The 25,713-nt window shown below is 45.4% G+C and overlaps 1 protein-coding gene across 2 annotated transcripts in view; it reads left to right on the forward strand.

Moving 5' to 3' along the window:
• Positions 1-25,713, forward strand: part of DGKH (diacylglycerol kinase eta) — a 96,022-nt gene that overhangs the window by 35,588 nt on the left and 34,721 nt on the right. For both annotated transcript variants that reach the window (XR_014529596.1, XM_083519062.1), the window contains exons 2-9: positions 3,626-3,736; positions 4,116-4,196; positions 8,846-8,950; positions 9,246-9,378; positions 14,062-14,168; positions 16,109-16,234; positions 18,820-18,922; positions 23,615-23,777. Coding sequence is in view for 1 of the 2 variants with exons in the window: in XM_083519062.1 (XP_083375188.1) it covers positions 3,626-3,736; positions 4,116-4,196; positions 8,846-8,950; positions 9,246-9,378; positions 14,062-14,168; positions 16,109-16,234; positions 18,820-18,922; positions 23,615-23,777 (929 nt within the window). In the remaining variant the exon portion in view is untranslated. The remainder of the gene's footprint in view (positions 1-3,625; positions 3,737-4,115; positions 4,197-8,845; positions 8,951-9,245; positions 9,379-14,061; positions 14,169-16,108; positions 16,235-18,819; positions 18,923-23,614; positions 23,778-25,713) is intronic.

Below are 25,713 nucleotides of genomic sequence, written 5' to 3' on the forward strand. Positions count from 1 at the left end.
ATAAAACATTAAACTATGCATAAAATTAAAAAGTAAAACTAGTTTGTCATAGACATACTCTTCATTTGACGTAAGTGCTAACTATAGTAAACTAAAAGGTGAAGGTTGATTTCCATCCTGTGTGATATTCTGTAACCATCTGTTTCTGAAAAACCATCTTGTATCCTTTCCCATGTGTTTCTTTTTGCATTTTCCAGCAAATATTCTTTATTTGCTACATTGAGAAGTCTTGGGAATTCTATGTGCTTTGTTTAGGGAGTGCTCTGAGTCTTTTCCCCTCAAAAGGGCCTTCTGTGTTGCAACATGAATGGGAGCTGATATGGAGAACCCCAGAAACTTTGGGATCTTCTGGAGAGATACATTAGATTACTCTTTTCTCATTGCTAAGGCTGGAATCAGCTCTCATAGTCTGGATCACGCTGCTACACCAGGTCGGTGGGGCACAGGTGAAATCCCCCTTACATTCTTCCAACTGTTCTGGATCCAGTGTGCATTTTATTCTGCCTCATGGAAGCTGTTGTGAAACTTTTTGTTGGGGTAGAATGAGAGGAGAGGTCTACCAGGATGGGCTACAACTCATGTTGTGCTCCCGAATCATGTGAAAAATGTCATGTGATTAAAGGGAACGATGTGACGAATGTTTCTAATGGTGAGCCACATCCGTGGTGCTGCCATTGTCGCAAATAATAATCATAATAATCCTGGCAGCTTCCACAAAGCTCTAGAGTAAAGCAGAAAACCGTGCTGTGTCACAGCCATGAGACACGGAATACTTTTGACATTTCCCCAACTTTATATGTGAGTTTTAGTCCTTTCTAGGTGTGTCCTAGGAAAGCCACCAGTTGTACATCTTTTAATAATAATAATAATAATAATAATAATAATAATAATAATAATAATAATAATAATAATTTATTTATACCCCGCCCATCTGGCTGGGCTTCCCCAGCCACTCTGGGTGGATTCCAAAAGAATATTAAAATACTATAATACATCAAACATTTCAATACATTGTTGTTGTTTAGTCGTTTAGTCATGTCCGACTCTTCGTGACCCCATGGACCAGAGCATGCCAGGCACTCCTGTCTTCCACTGTCTCCCGCAGTTTGATCAAACTCATGTTGGTAGCTTCGAGAACACTGTCCAACCCTCTCGTCCTCTGTTGTCCCCTTCTCCTTCTGCCCTCAATCTTTCCCAGGGTCTTTTCCAGGGAGTTTTCTCTTCTCATGAGGTGGCCAAAGTATTGGAGCCTCAGCTTCACGACCTGTCCTTCCAGTGAGCACTCAGGGCTGATTTCCTTCAGAATGGAGAGGTTTGATCTTCTTGCAGTCCATGGGACTCTCAAGAGTCTCCTCCAGCACCATAATTCAAAAGCATCAATTCTTTGGCTATCAGCTTCTTTATGGTCCAGCTCTCACTTCCATACATCACTATTGCAAAAACCATAGCTTTAACTATACGGACCTTTGTCGGCAAGGTGATGTCTCTGCTTTTTAAGATGCTGTCTAGGTTTGTCATCGCTTCCAATACATTAATGATATGTCGAAGTAATATTTAGTGCTTAAAAATCATGATCCAGCTAGTTGCATTTAGGCCCCATTGAAATCAATGCGGAAGTTAAGCTCCATTTGCTTCAGTGGGTCGCAGAGAAAGTAAGTCCACCTGAATGGCGCTTCCTGCCAGGTAAATGATGAGATGCATTGTGGTCCATGAAAGGTTAGGCCAGAACAAATTTGTTACTGTCTAAGGTGCCTCAGTGGTCTTTTTTGTTTCAGCCTTAAATAGTTACTATGCTGTGTTTTCTTATATGAATTAAACAAAGAAATGGTTTGCTTAGCTACCGAAGAAATGACTTTGTAATACAGTTGTACGTTGGAAGTCAAACGGAATCCATTCCAGAAGTCCGTTCGACTTCCAAAATGTTCGAAAATCAAAGCACGGCTTCTGATTGGCTGCAGGAAGTTCCTGCAGCCAATCGGAAGTCCCCTCGGACATTCGACTTCCAAAATTAGTTCACAAACCAGAACAGTCATTTTTGGGTTTGCGGCGTTCAGGAACCAAAACGTTCAGGGACTAAGTTGTTCGAAAACCAAGGTACGACTGTAATGCTAAACTCAAGGGCAAGTTAAATCTTGCATCAATTTGGGTGCTGCTGCACACAGTTTTGAAACGCATACTATTTGAGAGTTACCGTACTTTTCCATGTATAAGACTAGTTGTTGTTTTTTACTGAAAAATTATGTTTAAAATTGGCAGTTGTCTTATACATGGGTAGTAAAAGGTAAAGGTACAGGACCCCTGGACAGTTAAGTCCAGTCAAAGGTGACTATGGGGTTGCGGCGCTCATCTCGCTTTCAGGTTGAGGGAGCGGCGTTTGTCCACAGACAGCTTTCCGGGTCATGTGGCCAGCAGGACTAAACCACTTCTGGCACAACAGGACACTGTGTCAGAAACCAGACTGCACAGAAATTCCTTTTACCTTCCTGTCGCAGTGGTACCTATTTATCTACTTGTGCTGGTGTGCTTTCGAACTGCTAGGTTGGCAGGACCTGGGGCAGAGCAATGGGGGACGTGGGATTGGTGCTGCGAGCCAGAGATGCTGCGCAGCATGTTATTGGTGTCTGCAGCAAGGGGTGGTGTTGATTGGATGTTGCTGTGGCAATTGGGTGGGCAACCCCCCCAAAAAGAAATCTCAACAATTCTGTGCAATCTCCCTCCGTTTTATTAATTTTTAGTCCCCCAAAATAGGAGGTGTCTTATACATGGGAGGGTGTTATACACGGAAAAGTGCCGTATTTCATATTTGATTGGCATAATGGTCAGTATGTTCTGACGGAACGGTGTAAATTACAGCCAGTGAATCGCACCATGTTTCCCAACATTTCCTTGGTCAAAGATTAGGTTTGATCATGATAAGATGAAAGAGGAGACTTTGTGTCATATTTCTTCGTCTTTTCTTCTGGGCCCAATTTCATGTGGGCTTCACAAGTTTATCCGCTATGGAGTAGAAGTGGATTTATTTATCTGTAAGTGTGCGGCTTATGCAACCACTTGTGAATCTACGCCTGCTGTTGTTGTTTTTTAGTGTGCAGCGTCTGTTTCGGAATAAGCCATTAGGTTACAGTGATCACTGTAGCATAGTGGATCTCCTTGAGAACTTTTAATTAATATAACCATACTGCCACCTTGTGGTAATTGGGTAGAATTCAGTCTTTCTAATTAAGTCATACTGATAGGGTTTTAATTCAGATCAATGAGTAAAAGGCAGTGCTTTTTTTAAAAAAATGTTTAGGGGTACTCTCATTTTCCTGCTCATATTGAAATACTGCCCCTCAATGAGGCCAAACTTAGATTCACAAAATGTTTAGGGGTATGCGTACACCTGCGTCCCCCCCAGAAAAAAAGCACTGGTAAAAGGTGCTTATTATTACTATTGTAACTTCTTTTTTTATTTCTGAAACTTTAATAAATATCTTATGAATTTAAAAGGTAAAGATAAAGGACCCCGGAACAGTTAGACCCAGTTTTCAGTTTTTATAAATAATATAATTATTTTGCAATGTATGTTACAATTTTGGCACATATGTAATTTTGAATTTTCATTTCTTTTTCTCCCCCCCTCAAGACCAGTATAAAGGAAGGATTACTTCTGAAGCAAACCAGCTCTTTTCAGCGATGGAAAAAACGTTACTTTAAGCTTCGGGGACGTACCCTTTACTATGCCAAGGATTCAAAGGTAAAGATTCATTCTGGTAGAAATCAATATGCCGTCTCTATAATACTAACTACGTTTGGGTCTCTCTCTCTCTCTCTTTGCCCATTATGAAAACAGTTTTAAAAGTAGCTCCCCCTGCTTTTGTAAAAATTAGTTGTGTTGCCTGCAAAGGTTCCTTGTATTTTTCTAGCACATTTAAAAAATAAATTAGTAGTGGGTTTGATTCCTGCTTTCTGGGATGAAAATGTTAGGTAAGGGCAGGAACATCAGGTTTGCAGGCCTAGCGAGCATTGACTGATTCCCTGGCTTTTACTTTAAAAAACCCCCTGAAAAGATAACGGACAAGTATCATTCCTGTGTATGTAGAAGATGACACGCATCCTCTGTGTTCTTTTCACAGTCTTTAATCTTCGATGAAGTTGACTTGTCCGATGCCAGTGTGGCTGAATCAAGCACAAAAAATGTCAACAACAGCTTTACGGTATGCTCCCAATGTTCTTGATGTTCTAACAAGTTATAACATGCTTTTGAGTTTTTCGTTTTGCCTTTTTAAAACTTGTGACAGTGGGATTTCTCTGAGTGTTCTTAAGAGGAGTGTGTTCATTGAAACGTTTCTTTCATTTGACGAGAGCATGTAACCTATAAACCATCAGTTATTCTATAGCATGGACAAAGAGACACACTTAATGATTTAGGAAGGGGAGGGACGATATTACAGGAGGGACGTACATATTGACACCTGGCCGCTCACAAAACAAACAGTTAGTTAAGTAATGTCCAAGTCATCAGAACAGTTATTTTATTTCCAGCAGAGAGGTTCAGGAACAAGCTATTAGAGGACTCCTGCTCTTTGAGGTCTTGTTTGTTTCTGTGGCTGTCCCACCATGTGACCGGCCTAACGCATGGCAAGGCCACACTCTGGGCAGAAAGAGGGTGATCTGAAAGCAGGGGGTATTGACATCAGTTCCTTGTTGTGGCCAGATGACTTCCTGTTGAGATTTAAACTTTCAGGGCCTTTCCCCCTCTACAGAGGATGGGGATCTGTTAGGATGGTCCACCCTTGGAGGCTGGTGGAGTTTCCAGATGGCTTTAGGAGATTTTCTAGCTGATGTGACTGGTGCCCCTGTAGAAGCCCTGGTCGACTTCTATATTAACAACAACAACAACAATAACAATAATAATAATTATAATTATACCCCACCCATCTGGCTGGGTTTCTTCAGCCAGCTTTCAACAGAACTTTAAAAACAGAATAAAACTTCAAACATTAAAAGCTTCCCTAAACAGGGTTGCTTTCAGATGTCTTCTAAAAGTCGGGTAGTTGTTTATTTCTTTGACATCTCATGGGAGGGCATTCCACAGGGCGGGTGCTGCTCCTGAGAAGGCCCTCTGTCTGGTTCCCTGTAACCTCACTTCTCACAGTGAGGGAACCACCCTTACCACTGGACCTCAGCGTCCGGGCAGATCGATGAGGGTGGAGACGCCCCTTCAGGTATACTAGACCAAGGCCGTTTAGGGCTTTAAGGGTCAGCACCAACACTGAATTGGGAGCCAATGTAGGTCTTTCAGGACCTTCTGAAACATTTGAATGGCTTGGACCATTGGCATAATCATTTGTGAGCACCTTCTCCTTCTTTGTGGAGCTTGTTTGGCTCCCTGGTATACTCCAGAACTTAAGGTGGGGAAACAAGCTGGGAGGCGGCTCAAATGTAAGTGGAGAAAAATGCAAATTGAGGGCTCACCATCGAGTCTACCTTGTGGCAGTGAAGGCAGCAAAGAAGGCCTACTCAGCTGCCTCCATTGCACCCTCAGTACGTCGTCTGGCAGAACTCTTCCAGGTAGTGCGGGGCCTTTTGCAGTCTGGCCCAGAGCAGGTGGGGAAACCATCGGTAGCTCACTGTGACTTGTTTGCAAAGGATTTTGAGGACAGAATCGCTTGCATCCACCAGGCTCTTGACTTGGCTGTTACAGCAGCTGAATCTCAAGGGATGTCTAGAGCACAGTCTAGTCCCGTTGTTTTGGATGAGTTTCAGTTGTTAAGACTCGAGAATGTGTCCCTCTTGGCTGATAAAAACCACCAGAGAGGGGGCAGCTGGCTGGGCCAGGGAGCTGATTCATGCCTCTTTATGAGAGCTGGTGGTCCTTTCCTGCTTGAAGGAGGCAGTGGTAAAACCACTCCTCAAGAAACACTCCCTGTTAGATGTTACAGGTTTCCAGACTAGCTGGTAAATGCTTAGCTTATTTCAAGTTATTTCACTTCAGTTCCTTAGTTGCATAGATGTTACAGCTTATTATCGTATTTTTTGCTCCATAAGACGCACCTGACCATAAAATGCACCTAGTTTTTAGAGGAGGAAAACAAGGGAAAAAAATATTTTGAACGTATCAGTGGATGTATGATTTTTGTGGTTCATGCTGTGGCCACAGACATAATAATAATAATAATAATAATAATAATAATAATTTATTTATACCCAGCCACTCTGGGCGGCTTCCATAGAAACCAGAAATACAGTAAAATATCACACGTTAAAAACTTCCCTGAACAGGGCTGCCTTAAGATGTATTCTGAATGTCAGGTAGTTGTTTATCGCTTTGACATCTGCTGGAAGGGCGTTCCACAGGGCGGGCGCCACTACCGAGAAGGCCCTCTGCCTAGTTCCCTGTAGCTTTGCTTCTCGCAATGAGGGAACCGCCAGAAGGCCCTCGGCGCTGGACCTCAGCGTCTGGGCAGAATGATGGGGGTGGAGACGCTCCTTCAGGTATACTAGGCCGAGGCCGTTTAGGGCTTTAAAGGTCAGCACCTTTAAAGGTCAGCATGTGATCTGATGGTGAATTTGGGGTGACCCAATGCAAAAATCCTGAGGATCCATGTGGATCCATGCTTTGTAACCACATTTGCACCGTTGCAGCCCCAGGACACAGTGGATGTGTGATTTTTTTGGTGCAGGCTGTAGCCATGGACATGCTATGTGATCTGATGGTGAATTTGGGGTGACCCAATGCAAAAATCCAGAGGATCCATGGGCTTTTACCTCCCCCCTCCCAGGTAGCCTCTGCTATCGTCCCTTATCTCTCTTCTGATCCCACCGATCAGCTGTTTCCTTTCAACACTCCCTTCCCTCTTGTTTGCCTTAGTGACTTTTCCTTAGCTGGAGCAGTTTTTTGTTCCTCCTTTTCTTCTAATTTCTTTCCTTATTGCTTTAGTCTTCCTGTTTCCCCCCTTTGCAAGTTTGCAGTCTTTACCTCCCCCCTCCCAGGCAGCCTCCTTTATCTCTAGCGTCCCTTATCTTTCTCCCCGATCGGCAAACGATCAGCACCTTTGTTTCAACACCCACTTCCCTCTTTCACAAAAAAAAGCATGATCTGCTTTTTGCCGCTGGGCAATTCAGCTCCAGGGACCACACATTTGCTCCATAAGACGCACAGACATTTCCCCTTACTTTTTAGGAAGAAAAAAGTGTGTCTTATGGAGCGAAAAATACGGTACTTTGGTTTTTAAACAAGGTGGTACTTTCTGTCAGATTTCCAGCCTTTTGACAATCCCACTCCTGATGTTTTTCCAAATAGTACAACAGATCCAGGGGATCACCACGCCCCTCCTAACTGGTTTAGGATTCTTCTCTTTCTAGAAGATCTCTCCCCTCTCGACTGACATACGACCCAAGTCCTCCTCACAGCTTCTACTTCTTCTGCTCAAACCCAGCCCTCCAGTTAACACCTGTCTGAATACACTCCCAAGACACAACACACTGTCTTCCGATCTGAGCTCAGAAACTCCTTTCTCTAGCTGTAGATATTTTTCTTAGAGTGGACGTTGCACATGGATCAGAACCAGCCAGTTGCTCATCTCCCTTTCCTGAGCAAGGTTCTAGAGCAGGTGGTTATGGACCAGATCCAGGCACTTTTGGAGGAAACTGGTTTCCTAGATCCATTTCAATCAGGTTTTAGGCCTGGTTTAGGCTTGGTCATCCTGTGATAACCTTTGTCGGGACAGAGACAGGGGAAACATGTCCTTGTTAATTTTCCTCGACCTCTCCGCGGCTTCGGATACCATCAAGCATGTATTGCATTGTGGGGAGGATTCTGAAGTCTTTTTAATATGTTGCTAACAATTATTGTGTGGCTAAAAACTGTGATTTTTAAGCCACCTTGAGGTTTTGGAACTTGGAAAAACGGGATTTAGATCATGGGAATCAATCAATAAATTGGGTTCCTGTGTGTGAGCTGTGCTACTCTCTGTACATTTTTGTGGGGTAGATATGTTTGAAAAGGTCAGGAGGTGGAAAAGAGGTTCTTCAGTTCCAGAGGCAGCTTGTATATATAAAAGGGCTTGCAAGGGTCTCCCTCTTCCTTGTGACTCACGGATTGTGCTGCTTGTGGTTAGTGAGCTTGTTAGAGACCGAAAAGAGCCGTTTGGCGAAGAGCATCTCGCATGGAAGAAGCAAATGGCAGAGGCTGCTGGGTAAGTCAGAGAGGAGGAAGTCAGAGGATTTGTGTGTTGCTATTAGTGGCATTATAAGACATTTTTTTTTTTTGTCATTATGTGGAATATGAACTCTGAAACTTGTAGATATTAATTTGTTGTGGCCTAACTTAATAGCCTATCAGAGAGCACGGCAATGGGAAAATAATAACGACTCTGACAAGGAAAGAAAATCTTCTGAATGCCTGCTGCTTAAAGGTTTATGTTGTTTGGCTTTTTAAGTTAAGGGTACCAATATAAACCACAATTATTGTCTTCACTCACTGCTTTCCCGACGCTTTATGCACACATATCTTATTTTGATTGCAAAGTCATATAAAAGCAGCATCATACCGAACATTGGAATACAAAATATGTTAAATATCCTTACAATCTAGGCTGGCTGTTCTCAGAAGGGCGGTGAATTTGTAGTATCTGAATTTCCTACTAGAAATAAACAAGAATCTCTCTCTCTCTCTCTCTTGTGAATTACACAGGAAAACATTTACAACTGATAACAAATTTTTTGTCTTTGGAATTTATTAAGGTGATCAGTATTTTACAAGAATTATGAGATCTTGCTTTTTCTGTGTTCTTTGTTACCTTGTCCTCTTTATAGCAATTCGGAGTCATCATATTAAGTGATCTTTACTCCCCCCCCCCAGGTAATCACACCATTCAGGAGATTAATATTGTGTGCAGAGAACAGAAAAGAGATGGAGGATTGGATCAGCTCTCTGAAGTCCGTACAGTCCCGGGAACATTATGAGGTAAGAGGAATGCTGCGCGTCTTGCGCTTTTAAAAACTGAAATATTGCCGGTTTTTCAAGATGCAGTAAACGGGGAAGAAGAGGTGTATGTCCCTGATGCGGTGTGAAAAATCCATGAAACTAAAATAGAGCTTTGGTTAAGCCTGATATAGCCATATAGTTCATGTTACTTTTGTTTAAAGAGCCTGGGGAGTATTCTTTTTGGAAGGTGATTTTTTCACACGTCAGGTGGTTTTAGCTGCTGCTGTAGTGATGTCCTGTTGCTGCAAATCTCTCTCAACTTCTCCTTCATTAGGCTGCCCAGTTTAATATGGAACATTTCTCAGGGATGCATAACTGGTACGCCTGTTCCCACGCTCGACCCACCTTCTGCAACGTCTGCAGAGAGAGCCTTTCTGGAGTTACTTCTCATGGCCTGTCCTGTGAAGGTAAAGGCGGCGGCAGCCCCCACCCCCCATTGTGTATTATCACATAATTAAGTGGTGACACGTAGTAGAAGAACGTATATCATATTAAGCTAAGTAAAGGTAAAGGGACCCCTGACCATTAGGTCCAGTCGTGGACGACTCTGGGGTTGCGGCGCTCATCTTGCTTTACTGGCCGAGGGAGCCGGAGTACAGCTTCCGGGTCATGTGGCCAGCATGACTAAGCTGCTTCTGGCGAACCAGAGCAGCGCACGGAAACGCTGTTTACCTTCCCGCCGGAGCGGTACCTATTTATCTACATGCACTTTGACGTGCTTTCGAATTGCTAGGTTGGCAGGAACAGGGACTGAGCCACGGGAGCTCACCCCGTCACGGGGATTCGAACTGCCGACCTTCTGATCAGCAAGTCCTAGGCTCTGTGGTTTAACCCACAGCGCCACCCGCGTCCCTATCAAGCTAAGTAATAATTCACTATTGAGCTTCAGTGAACATTGTAAAATCATTTAGTCCGACCCCCTGCAGTGTTTTTTGCCTTCAAAATGTAGGTGTTCCTGAAAAGAACCTTTCAGGATTCTTGTTACCCTTGTTTTCTTCATTGTTAGCTTGGCCACGTTGGCCCTGCCCGCCACAAATGCCTTCTTTTAAGAAATTCATTTCCTAAGAAAATAACAAGGCGGTTTTGTCCCCCCTCCCCAATGTCTAGATATTGTATTGTTTAACTCTTGTGTTGGCTATATAGAGCTGAACTTTTAGCCACATCCGTCACGCCACGTTGTCATTTAGCAGCAGTGCGTTGCATTTGGTTGTTTGTAGATCGACCCAAATATGTGAGTTGCTACTCACATGTAGGAATTCTGCACACGATCAGGAGCTTGCAAAGTTGGGTTTCTGTGAAGACAGCTGTCAGGGGTACAGGGACAGAGGCACAGGGAAGGCAGGAAATGGAGAGCGATGGAGAGGAATCCCAGGACAGCGAGGAAGAGGATAGCAATGACGCAAGGGATTCCATGAGTCTCTCCAGCGAATCAGAGGATTCCCAGAAGGGGGCGCCTGTGGTAAGGGCCAGGGGAGCCCCAGGGGGAAAGTGTCAGGAGCGGGGGGCCAGCTGGGAATCAGGGCCAGCCTCCCCACCAGAGCGCAGCGAAGGGGGGGGGAGTTTCCAGTGTGTCAGAGGGAGCAGCTCCGGCGACAGAGAAAGAGGAGGGATCAGAGCAAGCCGTTCTCCGGGAAGAGGAGGAGGGCAGTGAGGGGAGTAGCATAACTGTCAAAAGGAAGGTCAGTGGTTGGGCGCGCGCGCCAAGTTCAAATGAGGAGGCGCGCGGAAGAACAGGGAGCCCGGAGGAGGAGCCAGGTCCCAAAGCCCGCAGGAGGGGGGAGGAGCAGTCTGGAGATTCCGCTTCAGGAGAATCCCTGCGGAAAAGGAAAGAGAGAAAAAGGTGGAGCAGCGTTAGCTTATTAAACTGGTGTAGGGGAGGGACCAATTCAGAGGGGACTTCTACCGTCTAAGGTTAACAGACGTGGGGGCTGCGCGCCTCGGTTGTGGAACTTACTAAGAACTGCAATAAACGCCCTTGTATATAAGAAGAACCTGGCGTTGATCTTTTGTGAGCTGAGATCTCAGGCAGCCCTGACAACAGCTGTTTGCAACACACACTGGGAAATAAGGATGCAAAACACAAAGCTGAGGAAGCTGGGTCACATTTGTTAAATTAATGGACCAGATTCACTGTTAGAGAACCACGGTGTGAGATATTAACTGATCATAACCAGCCGTGGACACCCGATTCCACATACCCCTTTCCTCAGGCCCTCCTGTTTCGGGTGAGTAGAGAGTTCTTTCTGCTTCACCCCCTCCCAGGGCCCCACAACTCTGGTTGATCTAACAGGTTGGCTCCAAAGCTGCCCCCTACATTGCCCTACATAGCCCTGAAGGCAAGTCTCTGGACTGCACTCATCACACTGAAAGGAGCTCACCAAACCTTAATCACCAGATTTTCCAGAAGGGACTCCTACCCCCTCCTACATGCCACAAGGGTCCTGCATTCGAGGTAGAAAAAAGAGTGGAACACTGTACGTCCCTGTTTAATAATATATTTTAATAATAATTTTATTAGTTATACCCCCGCCCATCTGACTGGTTTCCCCAGCCACTCTGGGCCGCTTACAACACATCTAAAAACATAATGAAAACATCAATCCTCAAAACCTTCCCTAAACAGGATTGCCTTCAGATGTCTCCTAAAAGTCAGATAGTTGTTTATTTCCTTGACATCTGAAGGGAGGGCGTTCCACAGGGAGGGCGCCACTACCGAGAAGGCCCTCTTGCAGTATGAATTTTCATTACCATCCAAAATGAGAGTTTATTTCCTAGTATCTTTAATCTACTTCTGGGGGTGTTTGTGATTAAACCCTGCTGTGCATATTTGTATTCTTAGAAACAAAATAGCAGGTTTTGTGTAATCCTACAAGACAGCTAATACGCTGTCTGACAAGTTAAACTGCAAGTCCCAGGACGTGGATCTTGTCAGATTAGCGCTTTTGCTTTTTTTGGAATCAACCAAGGCATTTGGAGAGAGCAGCTGTTCTTGGAGAACTACCAACGCAAAGTTTCTGGGATAGTGAGAAGCTTGCAGGCAATATTATTTAATTATAATAAACAGTAGCTACACTGCTGCAAGGGTTTACATCCATTACCCCATAAGCCATGGGTTTCCTTAGGTGGCTTTCACAAACCACGGTCCATAAGCCTCAGCTTTCCATCTGTGAAATGGGAACCACTTCCTTACAAACTGGAATAAAGGTTGGGATACGTTTTAGGTGCTGACAACATTAGGTTGATCCTGATCCTGTTCAGGAGATTCCTTTCTTCCCATGCAAAGCAGGAACTTTCTGTCCTTCTTATGCACTGCAGTACTGCGGCAGGAGAAGAGACAGGCTTTTCCATATCCTAGGGGGATCCATGGACAGCCTCGTGCCTGTGTGGTGTAGTGGTTAAGAGCGGTGGACTCGTAATCTGGTGAACCGGGTTCGCGTCTCTGCTCTTCCACATGCAGCTGCTGGGTGACCTTGGGCTAGTTACACTTCTCTGAAGTCTCTCAGCCCCACTCACCTCACAGAGTGTTTGTTGTGGGGGAGGAAGGGAAAGGAGATTGTTAGCCGCTTTGAGACTCTTTCGGGTAGTGATAAAGCGGGATATAAAATCCAAATTCCTCCTCCTCCTCCTCCTCCTCCTCCTCCTCCTCCTCCTCCTCCTCCTCCTATTCTTCTTCTTCTTCTTCTTCTTCTTCTTCTTCTTCTTCTTCTTCTTCTTCTTCTCCTCCACATTAGCCCTTGTCCTGTGAAGCAGGTAATTCCCACAGTGGACTCCTGCAAGTAAGCAAGGCGCCACTTTCTCTTCAATGCTTACTGTGGTGTCTAACCACCCATGGGGATGCAGGTGGCGCTGTGGTCTAAACCACTGAGCCTCTTGGGCTTGCCGATCAGAAGGTTGGTGGTTCGAATCCCCTTGATGGGGTGAGCTCTGTCCCAGCTCCTGCCAACCTAGCAGTTCAAAAGCATACCAGTGCAAGTAGATAAATAGGTACCACTGCGGCGGGAAGGTAAACAACATTTCCATGCGCTCTGGCTTCCATCATGGTGTTCCGTTGCAGCGGTTTAGTCATGCTGGCCACATGACCTGGTGTCTGCGGACAAACACCGGCTCCCTCAGGCTGAAAAGCGAGATGAGCGCCGCAACCCCATAGTGGCCTTTGACTGGACTTCACCGTCCAGGGGTCCTTTACCTTTACCTTACCTTTAACCACCTATCTACCAAGATACCACAGACGTCTGCTCGTAGTGGACTTGGACTGCCTTAACTGCTATGTGTATAAACTGATATGAGACAGGCAGCTTTGCTGTGTCGTCTTATACACCTGCAGAACACATTTTTGTTTTGTTTTGATAAGCCTGCCCAGCTGTACAGTTTATATTTGATAGTTTTTAAATTGTTTTGTGGATTTTAGCTCTGTTTTATGTACAGTTTTATTTGCACACTGCTTAGAGAGCCTTTTGATTAAGTGGCCTATAAATCTAACTAACTAACTAACTAACTAACTAACTAACTAACTAAATTACCCTGCAGGGTGAGTCTCTCAGTAGTTTGGTAGAGTTGGAAAAATTGTGAGATGAACACTCTTCCAGCGCACTGCTGGGAAGGATTCGAACTAAACAGTTACCTTTTGAACAATTTACATTTTTAACACTACCTATTGCGGGTGGCGCTGTGGGTTAAGCCACAGAGCCTAGGGCTTGCCGATCAGAAGGTCGCAGTTCGAATCCCTGCGACGGGGTGAGCTCCCTTTGCTCGGTCCCTGCTCCTGCCAACCTAGCAGTTCGAAAGCACACCAGTGCAACTAGATAAATAGGTACTGCTCTGGCGGGAAGGTAAACGGCGTTTCCGTGCGCTGCTCTGGTTCACCAGAAGTGGCTTAGTCATGCTGGCCACATGACCCGGAAGCTGTACGCCGGCTCCTTCGACCAATAGAGCGAGATGAGCGCCGCAACCTCAGAGTCGGTCACGACTGGACCTAATGGTCAGGGGTCCCTTTACCTTTACTTATTTGTGTAATGAAGTGATGTGTGTTTGATTAAGCTTCTGAAAGATGATGTGAATCATTCAAAGATTATGTGTGTCTTTTCATCCAGTGTGCAAGTTTAAGGCTCATAAGAGATGCGCAGTCAGAGCAATAAACAGTTGCAAATGGACTACTTTGACTTCAGTTGGAAAAGATATTATTGAGGATGAAGATGGTGTAAGTATTTCTCAGAAATGCAGGCAGCACTCTGCACATGCTTCGGTTTTATGCAGAAAAATGAAATATTTGCTAATAGGTAGGACGATGCTAATTTTAAGTGATTGTGGATCCTGTCTACATTAGGGAGGGAAAAATATTTTTAGCACATTTAATCCTGCTGGAGTGAAGCCTTATTACACAAAGAAACTCATAACACCCAAAGTAATCTCACCTGTGGTCCACTAGAGGAAAGCCAGCCCCTTGCTTTGGGTATTGCGATATAGCTGCTGCCTCTGGGGTTCTGTTGTGTGTCGAGGTCCCCAGAGCCACCCCAATAACTCACACATCACACCAGTATTTTTGTTTAAGATTTTTGGCATAATTTTGGCCACAACTTTATTAAAATACAAACATATGAGTGGTTGCTTAGGCATTGGTTGTGACTAGCTGCCCCCACTGTGGGGGACAGTCTGACATTCCGCACGCCTGCGAAAATCAGAAAAGGGGAATACACTTGGGGGTAGCGACGGAGCAGGGAACCTGCCCTCAGCCGTCCCCAAATGCAACCAGGGGCTCTTGCGTGGCCCTAGCCACTTGACAGGATTCAAATAAAAGCAATAGTGAGCCCCTGTATTCCTTTATTGGCACAGCCAATCCATGCCCCTCAACCAACCAAAGCAAAAACCAATGCCTAACCGCAACCTTACAACCTTACCTTGTGACGATTTGCTACGCAGTAGGCAAAAACCAAATGGCCCCAGCCAATCAGCCAGATGGACAAAATTCCTACCGGGCCCCTGCCCCAAAAGCAGACGACCCCATGACAGGCATAGCAAGGTCAAAGCGACCAACCCTAATTCTAGGGAGGGGGGGGGACGGGCAATCCGATGCACGGGCGAAAAGAGGAAGCCCTAGCCTCGTGCAAGGAGTTTTAGCATTTCTGGCTGTCAGTCAACAAATGGCAACATTAACTGCTTCCCAACGACAAGGGAAGCCCAATCGCATCAGTGGCCACCGGTCAATTAGCCCGCCCCACAACTTTGGAGTGTCCTGGCGGCCCCCACTGCAACACGTGCTCTCCATGAAGGAGAACACGCTTTGCTCTCCTCACTTCCCAACACAGTGGGCTGCTTGCCAAGGGGGATTGGGGAAGCAAGGGGTGCTGCGCCAAGGTCCCCGCACCTCAGCGCTTCCTCCAGCGACCTGCTCTGTTGGCGTGCTTGACACAAGTTAAGCTACACTGGCAGCGAAGTGTAGTTGGGGGGGGGGCGGTATTGATAATGGCAGTTGTCCAAAAGGGTTGACGCAGCTGTGCCAACTTCTCCCCTCCCAGCAACAGCACCCTGAACCTAGAAAGCCAGTTCTGAAACTCGGGGTGTATGTGTGTCCCCCGTGAAACAGGGATTTCATTAGGCGACTGGAAGGGGAACCTTCTGCACCATGGCATATACGTACTCCGATCTCTTTGGTTCAGAACCTCAGGGGTTGTATCCAGCGCTAAGTCTTCTTCAGAGTAAACCCATTGAAAATAATGGCTAACTTAGATCCATTAATTTCTGTGCCTATTTTGAGTGCAACTTAGTTTGATATGACCGTAATAGTTTTCAAAATGGGTTGAGTGGGTGGGGAAGCAGTAAATATGGTACAGTCAAACCTCAGCTCCTGAAAGCCTTCATTTTGGAACGTTTCGACTCCCAAACGCCGAAAACCCGGAAGTAAGTGTTCCGGTTTTCAAACATTTTTCGGAAGCTGAACGCGGCTTCTGCCTGAGTGCAGGAAGTTTCAGCCACTCAGAAGCCATGCCTTGGTTGTCAAACATTTTGAAAGTCAAACGGGCTTCTGGAATGGATTACATTCAACAACCAAGGTTTGACTGTAGTGAATTTGGAAGAAAAGTGACATGCTTATTTCCCTGTCTCCGTTGCCCCCATTTTGACCTTTAAAACACTCCGCTGCAGGTAGCTATGCCTCACCAGTGGTTAGAAGGAAATCTTCCTGTCAGTGCCAAATGTGCAGTTTGTGACAAGACCTGTGGCAGCGTCCTGCGACTGCAAGATTGGAAGTGCCTTTGGTGTAAAACGATGGTGAGTTCAGATTGTACAGGTCTCTTTCCCTCAAAACAGTCTCCTAGAATGTTCTCATAATTTTTGGTTTGCCTTTGTCTGTTTCGAGAGACAATGGAGTTCACCTCCGGAGGGTGAAGCCAAATCACTGCGTTCTCAGTATCGAAGTGGCTTCCCCTGGGCGTCCCCCGCTCCGCAGCCTTTAAAAAGGCTCCTTCACGGGTCGGGGGGCGCAAATGGTGCCCGCCGAGTCACCAAGTCCACAGGCTACAGCGCCTGTGGTTTCTGAGGGTCCCCACGTCGCCGCGGCGGCAAGACCCATCTTCTATGGAGCTCGGAGGGAATCCGCCATTAGCCGATCGCGCTAACCCGGAAGTCCAAATCACCACGTTCTCAGTATTGAAGTGGCTTCCCCTGGGCGCAAGCCTCTGCAGTGTGTCTAGAGACCCTGGGCTGCCCAGGCAACAAGATCCCCCCCTCCCTTTCAGCCTTGCTGATGGGGTCCAAAGGAAACGAGAGCAAGACGTTTGACACCAGCTTGGCTGCTGGAAGGAGGCGTACAAGGCGCCATCCAACCCTAGGGACTCCTGACTCATATTGACAAATAATTTTTAGTAGCAAAAATGAAACCCTGAATATTTTTAAAATATCAGAATAAGCTGTTATTTAGAAACTGTACGTCAGACTGCGCAATTTGTGACACAGAAAGGTCAACATATTCCATTTGCCATTTGTTTTTTCTTTGTAGCTTCTGTGCAGTCCTGTGATTTTGATTTATTCTTTTGACCTCACTTTTCTGCCCCCATGGATAGACAAAGCAGTATACATGTTTAATGAAAGATGTTAAGATATAAATACAAATCGTCATCATATAAACAGCATATAAAACCCTTAAAGCCAAAAATGTTCCCTGGGAAGGCTCTACAGCAGTATTCCCCAACTTGGTGCCCTCCAGGGATCAAGTTGGGAAAGACTGCTTTAGGCGTTTTACTAAGGAACTTGTCCTGCCCTCACCCATCCGCTTCCACAGAAGAGTCTTCACTATCTGAATGTGCGTAGAGCCATGGGGCGGCTTTTGGCTCAGTTCTCTACCAACCACAGTGGAAGCCACAGATCTGCAAAGTTTAGCTTGTTCCACTGCATCCATTTTCTCAGTGCCCAACCCTCTCCCTAGGATCTGACGGAAGCGAGTTGGAGCCAGTGTCATCCGTGTAGCCAAGCTGCTTCAGCCGAAACCTCCAGATAACTTATCCGAGCAGCTTCATGGAGATGTTAAGAAACATGTCACGCAGGATAGAGTTCTGTGGAAGCCCCTGGGCCAATACACCACCTCCTTTTATGTATGCACAAGGATTAGGTGGTGGAACACTCGCGCTTTGCATTCCTTCCTAAAATTGACTTTAGAAAGTCTTTATGGTACTTCTTGCCTTCTTCCCGGAACATAAAAACTGTAGGAATGGCTTGGCATACCTCAGGAAAGAACACCAAGTGTTTTCATGGAAGGTCTCACTTTGATGCCAACCTTCACTCTTTTCTATGAATTAGCCAAGCAGGGAGAGTGAAAAGGGTCATTCCTTGGCATCTCCAATTAGGGTGGGAAAGACTCCTGGAAAGCCACTTACATTATATGTAGACAGTCCTGAGCCAGATTTACCCAATGGTTTTAATAGGTAGAAGAAGAAGAAGAGGAGGAGGAGGAAGAAGAAGAAGAAGAAGAAGAAGAAGAAGAAGAAGAAGAAGAAGAAGAAAAAGAATTTACTGCTTACAATATTTTTCGCTCTATAAGACGCACCAGACCACAAAACGCATCTAGTTTTTGGAGGAGGAAAACAAGAAAAAAAGTATTCTGAATCTCAGAAGCCAGAACAGCAAGAGGGATCGCTGCGCAGTGAAAGCAGCAATCCCTCTTGCTGTTCTGGCTTCTGGGATAGCCGCACAGCCTGCATTCGCTCCATAAGACGCACACACATTTCCCCTTACTTTTTAGGAGGGGAAAAGTGAGTCTTATAGAGCAAAAAATACGGTATATGTAAGCTGCCCAGCCACTCTGGGCAGCTTCCAACAAATCAAAACATTAAACCCAGTAAAACATCAAAGATTAAAAACTTCCTCATTTCACCTGTATTATTTGATATTTTACAACTTGCCCTTTTCTGCCAGGTATTTCTTGCTTTTAAAATGCCTGCGTTATTTGTGGTCTCGCCTCCAGGCCGGCATGTAAGTGACAGCACTCTTCTCAAGGGCTCCCTAATTAAACCTCTGAAATGTTCCCAGAGGGTCCTCTGTGCAGGGGCAGAACGCGTCTGTGATGCTGCTCAGACGGCCACTCCAGACCAGCAGTGACTAGTTAGCAATCTGTTTTTGCACTGAGTTTTCATGACGCTCCGACTGGACTGCTATACATACATGGAAGGCTTGATGGGCCAGAAATTATCCAGGCCTGGTGTGGCTTTGTCACTTGGGAATAGAGCACACCTTTATTTTTATATCTTTCCTTGAAAAACGAGTGTTTCTGTTACAATACTCAGGAGTACGCTTGCTGCCATAACATTAAGGCTGCATGTACTATATTGACGGACCATTGCTTGTTCATTTTTCCCCCCCAGGTGCACACGGCATGCAGAGATTTGTTTCCTCGCAAGTGTCCACTTGGCCAGTGCAAAGTATCCATTATTCCACCTACAGCACTGAACAGCATAGACTCTGATGGTATGCAGGTCCTTTATATATTTCTTCGTGACACGCTTTGCAAATACAGTGGTGCCCCGCAAGACGAATGCCTCGCAAGACGGAAAACTCGATAGACGAAAGAGTTTTCTGTTTTGGAGGTGCTTCGCAAAACGAATCTCCTATGGGCTTGCTTCGCAAGACGACAATGTCTTGCGAGTTCCTGCGGGTTTTTTTTCCTTCCCCCCTTTTTCTAAGCTGCTAAGCCACTTATCAGCTGATCCGCTAAGCCGCTAATAGCGCTAATAGCGCTAATCCGCTAATCCGTCCATGGGCTTGCTTCGCAAGATGAAAAAACCGCTAGACAAAGAGAATCACAGAACGGATTCTTTTCGTCTTGCGAGGCACCACTGTAAGATTGAGTGTAAAGACTTTGCACAAGGCAGTTGTGCTGATTGGGACTGGAGAGAGGATGCTGCTGCCTATTGCAATTTTATAAGGTCTACGAATAGGACCAGGGACTCTTCTCCTTGTGTTAGCTCAGCACAAGTACAGAATATTAAAATGGTGCTGAGGTCCTCCGTCAACAGACATGCATACAGCTTTGCTATCTCACCCAGCCACCATGGAATGCCCTGGCAAAACTGGGCAGTTCTTGAGATCTCTTTCCAATTATGCGCTCAGGTCCTATCTATCTATCTATCTATCTATCTATCTATCTATACTTACCCCGCCCATCTGGCTGGGTTTCCCCAGCCACTCTGGGAGACTTCCAACAAAGATTTAAAAATACATTAAAATGTCACACATTAAAAACTTCCCTAAACACGGCTGCCTTCAGATGCCTTCTAAATGTCAGGTAGTTGTTTATTTCTTTGACATCTGATGGGAGGATGTTCCACAGGGCGGGCGCCACTACCGAGAAGGCCCTCTGCCTGGTTCCCTATAACCTCACCTTGCAGTGAAGGAACCGCCAGAAGGCCCTCGGCGCTGGATCTCAGTGTCCGGGCTGAATGATGGGGGTGGAGACGCTCCTTCAGGTATACTGGGCAGAGGCTGTTTAGAGCTTTAAAGGTCAGCACCAACGCCTTGAATTGTGCTCGGAAACGTACTAGGAACCAATGTAGGTCTTTCAGGACCAGTGTTTATGGTCTCGGCAGCCGCTCCCAGTCACCAGTCTAGCTGCCGCATTCTGGTCCATAGGCAGAAAGGGAAAAGAAGAGAAAAAGGACAGTGAGTTGGATCCAGTGATTCAACTGGTATGTTTCTACTCACAGAAAGGGCACTCCGTGCTAAGGAAGCGGGAGGATTTTTGCTGGTTTCCTCTGCCCACCCCCTTCTGCTCCAGAGAGCAGCTTGGGAAGACCAAAAGATACAGACTTAAGACTAAGATGCTGACTATATAGCCAGGACCATGAGGTGGGGCGATTGCCTCAGGTGGCAGATCTGCTCACCACCTGCCCACAGAGCCGCCCACTGCTGCCACTGCCAGCTGCCTCTTTTTACTCCCTGTGACCGTAATAAATCAATTCATTCATTTATTCAGTCCCTGGGCTGCCTCACGAGGTGTGCATTTGTAATACTTATTGACACGAAGGGTAATCATGGCTCGTGTTCTTTTATTTAGGAGGAGTTTTAAGCTGAGAAAAACTGGCGGGCTTTCAGGTCAAGCAACAAATCTAAATATTTGCTAAAATTTTCAAACCTCCCATTCATAGAGTGGGGAGCTGATTTTTCACAGAGTCCACCTGCTTCATTTTCATTCCCTCAGTCTGTTCTGGAGGACTGGAGGTTGAAGGGTATAAGAAGATGACACAGGAAACTTCAGGGGGAAAGAGGAATCTGTGAAAATCATTTCTCTTCCTCTCTATTTAGTGGGCACATCATTCTGCAATTGGAAGAGCCTACTCTGGGTCCAAGCCATCCTTTCTTAACCACTTACAAACTCAACGCTACAGTACAATAAAAGCAACACAACCCTGCCCACAGACATGTAGTCTAAGCGACCTCCAAGTTTACTTGGGAATAAACGCAATAGTGATTAATTCTGAGTAGACTGTACTTTTAGTGGATTAGCTGAATCTTGAAGAATAAGTGGGGGGTGGCTGTCATTGGACTTTGTGTAAAGGTAAAGGTAAAGGCACCCCTGACCGTTAGGTCCAGTCGTGACCGACTCTGGGGTTGCGGTGCTCATCTTACTTTATTGGCCGAGGGAGCTGGCATACAGCTTCCGGGTCATGTGGCCAGCATGACAAAGCCACTTCTGGCGAACCAGAGCAGCGCACGGAAATGCCGTTTACCTTCCTGCCAGAGCAGTACCTATTTATCTACTTGCACTTTGACATGCTTTTGAACTGTTTGGTTGGCAGGAGCAGGGACCAAGCAATGGGCGCTCAGCCCATCGCGGGGATTCAAACCGCCAACCTTTTGATCGGCAAGTCCTAGGCTCTGTGGTTTAACCCACAGCGCCACTTGCGTCCCTGGACTTTGTGTAGTACATTGTAAATATATGCATCACCTATTACATTTTGAAGGCTTCACAATGCAGATGTTTCCAGCAGATGTTCACTTTCTGTTTGTAATGACAATTTGGAATTGATAGCTAAATTAGCAGAAATATCGCCATTATTATACTGTAAGAAAATGACTCCCATCGTTAGGGCTGCCGGCCTATTGGCACATTTCAGAACATGCACAAATACCAAGCGGAATTATATATAATTCCTTACCCTTTTAGTGTCATAATTTGGGGGGCGGTATAATAGGATTCACGAGCACTTGGGATCTCATAGGTCCATTATACACTTGGATTTAGTCATTCTTTCTTTAAATGGATTTTGGAATTTAGTCATGAAGAGCTGAGTGTGTTGTGTGTCCATTGGGACCTGAATGCGATTTTCATGGCAATAATGTCCATTAGCATGATTTAACAAGAGCTTTTTGCTCAGGTTGCTGGAGCTATTTAGATAATCACAATCTTTGGGAACTTTAATGAAGGTTAACAAAGGCTGTTTTCCCCATCTCTGGCTGCTTTTGGGTGCCAAAAATGGCTATTTAGTAGTTGCCAGAGGCTGGCATGGCTATACTTGTTTCCCAACATCCTTTGCTTTTTACTGGAAAGAAACCATAAATAAAAATCTCCTTCTGCCCCCCCCATTGGTGAATTTTCATCATGACCCAGATGACTTCTGAATTTAAAAGCAACAAAAGGAGTTCTTTTAAAACAACAACAACAACGCCTTTCTAGTCTTAATCTGATGTGCACCAGATACATTCTTGCTTAAAATGTATATAGGAAGTGCAGTGTAAGCGATGGAAGTCAATTAATGAAGTTTTACAGTGGTGCCCCGCAAGACGAATGCCTCGCAAGATGGAAAACTCGCTAGACGAAAGAGTTTTCCGTTTTGGAGGTGCTTCGCAAAACGAATTTCCTATGGGCTTGCTTCGCAAGACGACAATGTCTTGCGAGTTCCTGCAGGGTTTTTTCCTCCCCCCCCCCTTTTCTAAGCCGCTAAGCCGCTTATCAGCTGATCCGATCAGCAGATAAGCCGCTAAAAGCCGCTAATAGCGCTAATAGCGCTAATCCGCTAATCCGTCAATGGGCTTGCTTCGCAAGACGAAAAAACCGCTAGACGAAGAGAATCACAGAACGGATTCTTTTCGTCTTGCGAGGCACCACTGTATTAGTATTTTCATATTGAGATATTTGTAGAATAAACTTGGGAGAAATTCTTCCACTTTTCTTCTTTTTTTCTCTTTATTTTTCTTTCTTTTCTTCTTTTCTTTTTTCTCTTTTGTTCCTTTTTCATGTATATGTGCTTATTTGAAATGTGTATCTATGTATTTGCAATATTTTGCTTATATTTTGTAACAATTATGTTAAATAAACAATATTTTTTTTTAAAAAAAATAATGTGCACCACCACCCAGCTCAACAAAAGAGGTCCAATATCAGTTGTCTAGAGCAGTGTTTTTCAACCTTTTTTGGGCAAAGGCACACTTGTTTCATGAAAAAAAATCACGAGGCACACCACCATTAGAAAATGTTAAAAAATTTAACTCTGTGCCTATATTGACTATATATAAAGTAATTCTCTTGAATAGGAATCAAATAAACACAAAGAAAGTATTTTATAATTACTTTATTATGAAATAGTAAGTAAACAGAAATGTGAAAAATTATAAAATACTTTATTTTTAAATCTTTCGAATTTTTCAATTTTTCCCACGGCACGCTAGGCAATATCTCGCGGCACACTAGTGTGCCGCGGAACAGTGGTTGAAAAACACTGGTCTAGAGGCATCTCTGGCACAGTGAGAGTGCAGGGAGTGGCTCTCCTGATTTCTCTATGCTTCTGCCACTGTCTGAACCCACAGCAAATCTGCAAGCTCTTCTTCGATACAAGAGCTAACAGAACAAAAGGTTGCCGCTCTTGCCTCTCAGATGCTTTGCTGTAGAGTAATTTACTTCTGTCTCACTTGTGGCTTTCACTTGTGCACTTACCCTGAACACTTTAATCAGCTAATTCCCAACCCTCCTATTGTCTTTAATTAGTATGGGGACAATTAGACCTTTTCAAAGTCGGAGCTAAGTGAGAATTGGCTTTTTAGAGTGGATATTTATTTGTTTGTTTTGTCCACTAAAGCAGTAATTGGTGATCCTGTTGGAAGAATAGGAGCCACTTGGTTCCTTCAACCATATTTACATCATTTTATCCCTTACTCTGTTTACAGGATTCTGGAAAGCCACCTGTCCACCATCTTGTGCCAGTCCTCTGTTGGTTTTTGTCAATTCAAAGAGCGGAGACAATCAGGGCGTAAAATTTCTCCGACGATTCAAGCAGTCGCTAAATCCAGCTCAGGTGTTTGATCTAATGAATGGAGGGCCTCATTTAGGGTAAGGAGTTTTGCTTTCCACCCATTGTTAGTCCTGGACGGGGTCGTTGCAAAATTGGTACATTTAAATCGGACTTTATTCTGCTAGAGCTCACCATATCAGATGGTTATATTATTGGGGAATTACAAAGCATGTAGTAGTCTCTTCTTCTGAGAAGTTACCAGACAAGAACTTTCTCCAAGGAATGGACCCTCCTTCCTTGGAAATTTTTAAGCAGAGCTTGGATGGCCACCTGTCATTGAAGTTTGAGGCTTTAGCTCCCTGTTACAAGTTTGGCTTTGGTTTGCTAAATTACTTTTGGGGAGCTGTCCGGGCCATTTAGGTAGATAGCCACTGGCTCCCAATGACCCTTGCAAATTTTAAGCAGGGGTGGGTGGGAATACAACCGGTTTCACTTGCAAAGAAAAGAAACAGAGAGGCTCTGTGCATATTTCACATCAGCTCATTGTATTTCCATCCCATGTCCATGCACTGCTTCCTCAGTCCCTTCTGCCTCTTGCTGATGACCTCATGCTATCTAATCACATGTGCGCCATACCTGTTAGGGGTCACCTGTTTTATTCTTCTAAAATGTCTATTGAGCTGCTATTCAACTGCAAACTAATATTCTGTGTTCTTGTGCAGAGAATTATTATTATTATTATTTGTTGAATTTATATACCACCCTATACCCAGGGACACGGGTGGTGCTGTGGGTTAAACCACAGAGCCTAGGACTTGCCGATCAGAAGGTCGGCGGTTCGAATCCCCGCAACGGGGTGAGCTCCCGTTGCTCGGTCCCAGCTCCTGCCCACCTAGCAGTTTGAAAGCACCTCAAAGTGCAAGTAGATAAATAGGTACCGCTCCGGCGGGAAGGTAAATGCCAATTCCGTGCATTGCTCTGGTTCTCCAGAAGCGGCTTAGTCATGCTGGCCACATGACCCAGAAGCTGCACGCCGGCTACCTCGGCCACTAAAGCAACATGAGCGCCGCAACCCCAGAGTCGGTCACGACTGGACCTAATGGTCAGGGGCCCTTTACCTTTACCTTTCATACCCGGGGGTCTCAGGGCAGTTCACAGAAGGGAGTGGCCCCTCCAATAATTCACCAGTGCCTTTAAGGGCTTCCTAGAGTTTAATCACCTCTGAAGGGAACTGGTTATTCTGGCTTGTGGATAATTTTGCAGAGAACAGAGTGCCCCCCTCCAAGGATACAGAATGTGACCAGTTAGCCAGCTAAATAGCACTTCAACAGATGCTGTTTTCTGGAAGATAGCTGGTATCAGCAAATCTGTGGGTGGTAAAGGTAAAGGGACCCCTGACCATTAGGTCCAGTCACGGATGACTTTGGGCTTGTGGCGCTCATCTCGCTTTATTGGCCAAGGGAACCCGCGTACAGCTTCCAGGTCATGTGGCCAGCATGACTAAGCCGCTTCTGGCAAACCAGAGCAGCACACGGAAACGGCGTTTACCTTCCCACCAGAGTGGTACCTATTGATCTACTTGCACTTTGACGTGCTTTCGAACTGCTAGGTTGGCAGGGAGCTCACCCCATCACGGGGATTCGAACCGCCGACGTTCTGATCGGCAAGCCCTAGGCTCTGGGGTTTAACCCACAGTGCCACCCGCGTCCCTTCCTATGGATGGTACCCATCCTTAATCCTACCCTGAATACACCCAATGACGATAATGGGCATGACTAACTTGGGGTCGTTAAGAATATGAGAGAACCAAGGCAGTCAAAATCTCCTTGTTTGCATGGGGGTCGCATTCTGGGTCATTGTTCGTGTCAGCAGTTGTGCGTAAACCCGTTCTGCCACCACTCTGCTCCGCCCCCTTCTGGGGCAATAAAAGGGGGCATGTCAGTGGGCAAAACAGTCGCTGCCTGTACTGATGATCCAGCAATAGAGCAGAATAGCACGTTTACCCTGTTTGCAACGACGCACTTCAGGTCCTGT

This window comes from Podarcis liolepis, assembly GCF_965112155.1.
Source record: "Podarcis liolepis genome assembly, chromosome: 8".
Classification (NCBI taxonomy): Eukaryota; Metazoa; Chordata; class Lepidosauria; order Squamata; family Lacertidae; genus Podarcis; species Podarcis liolepis.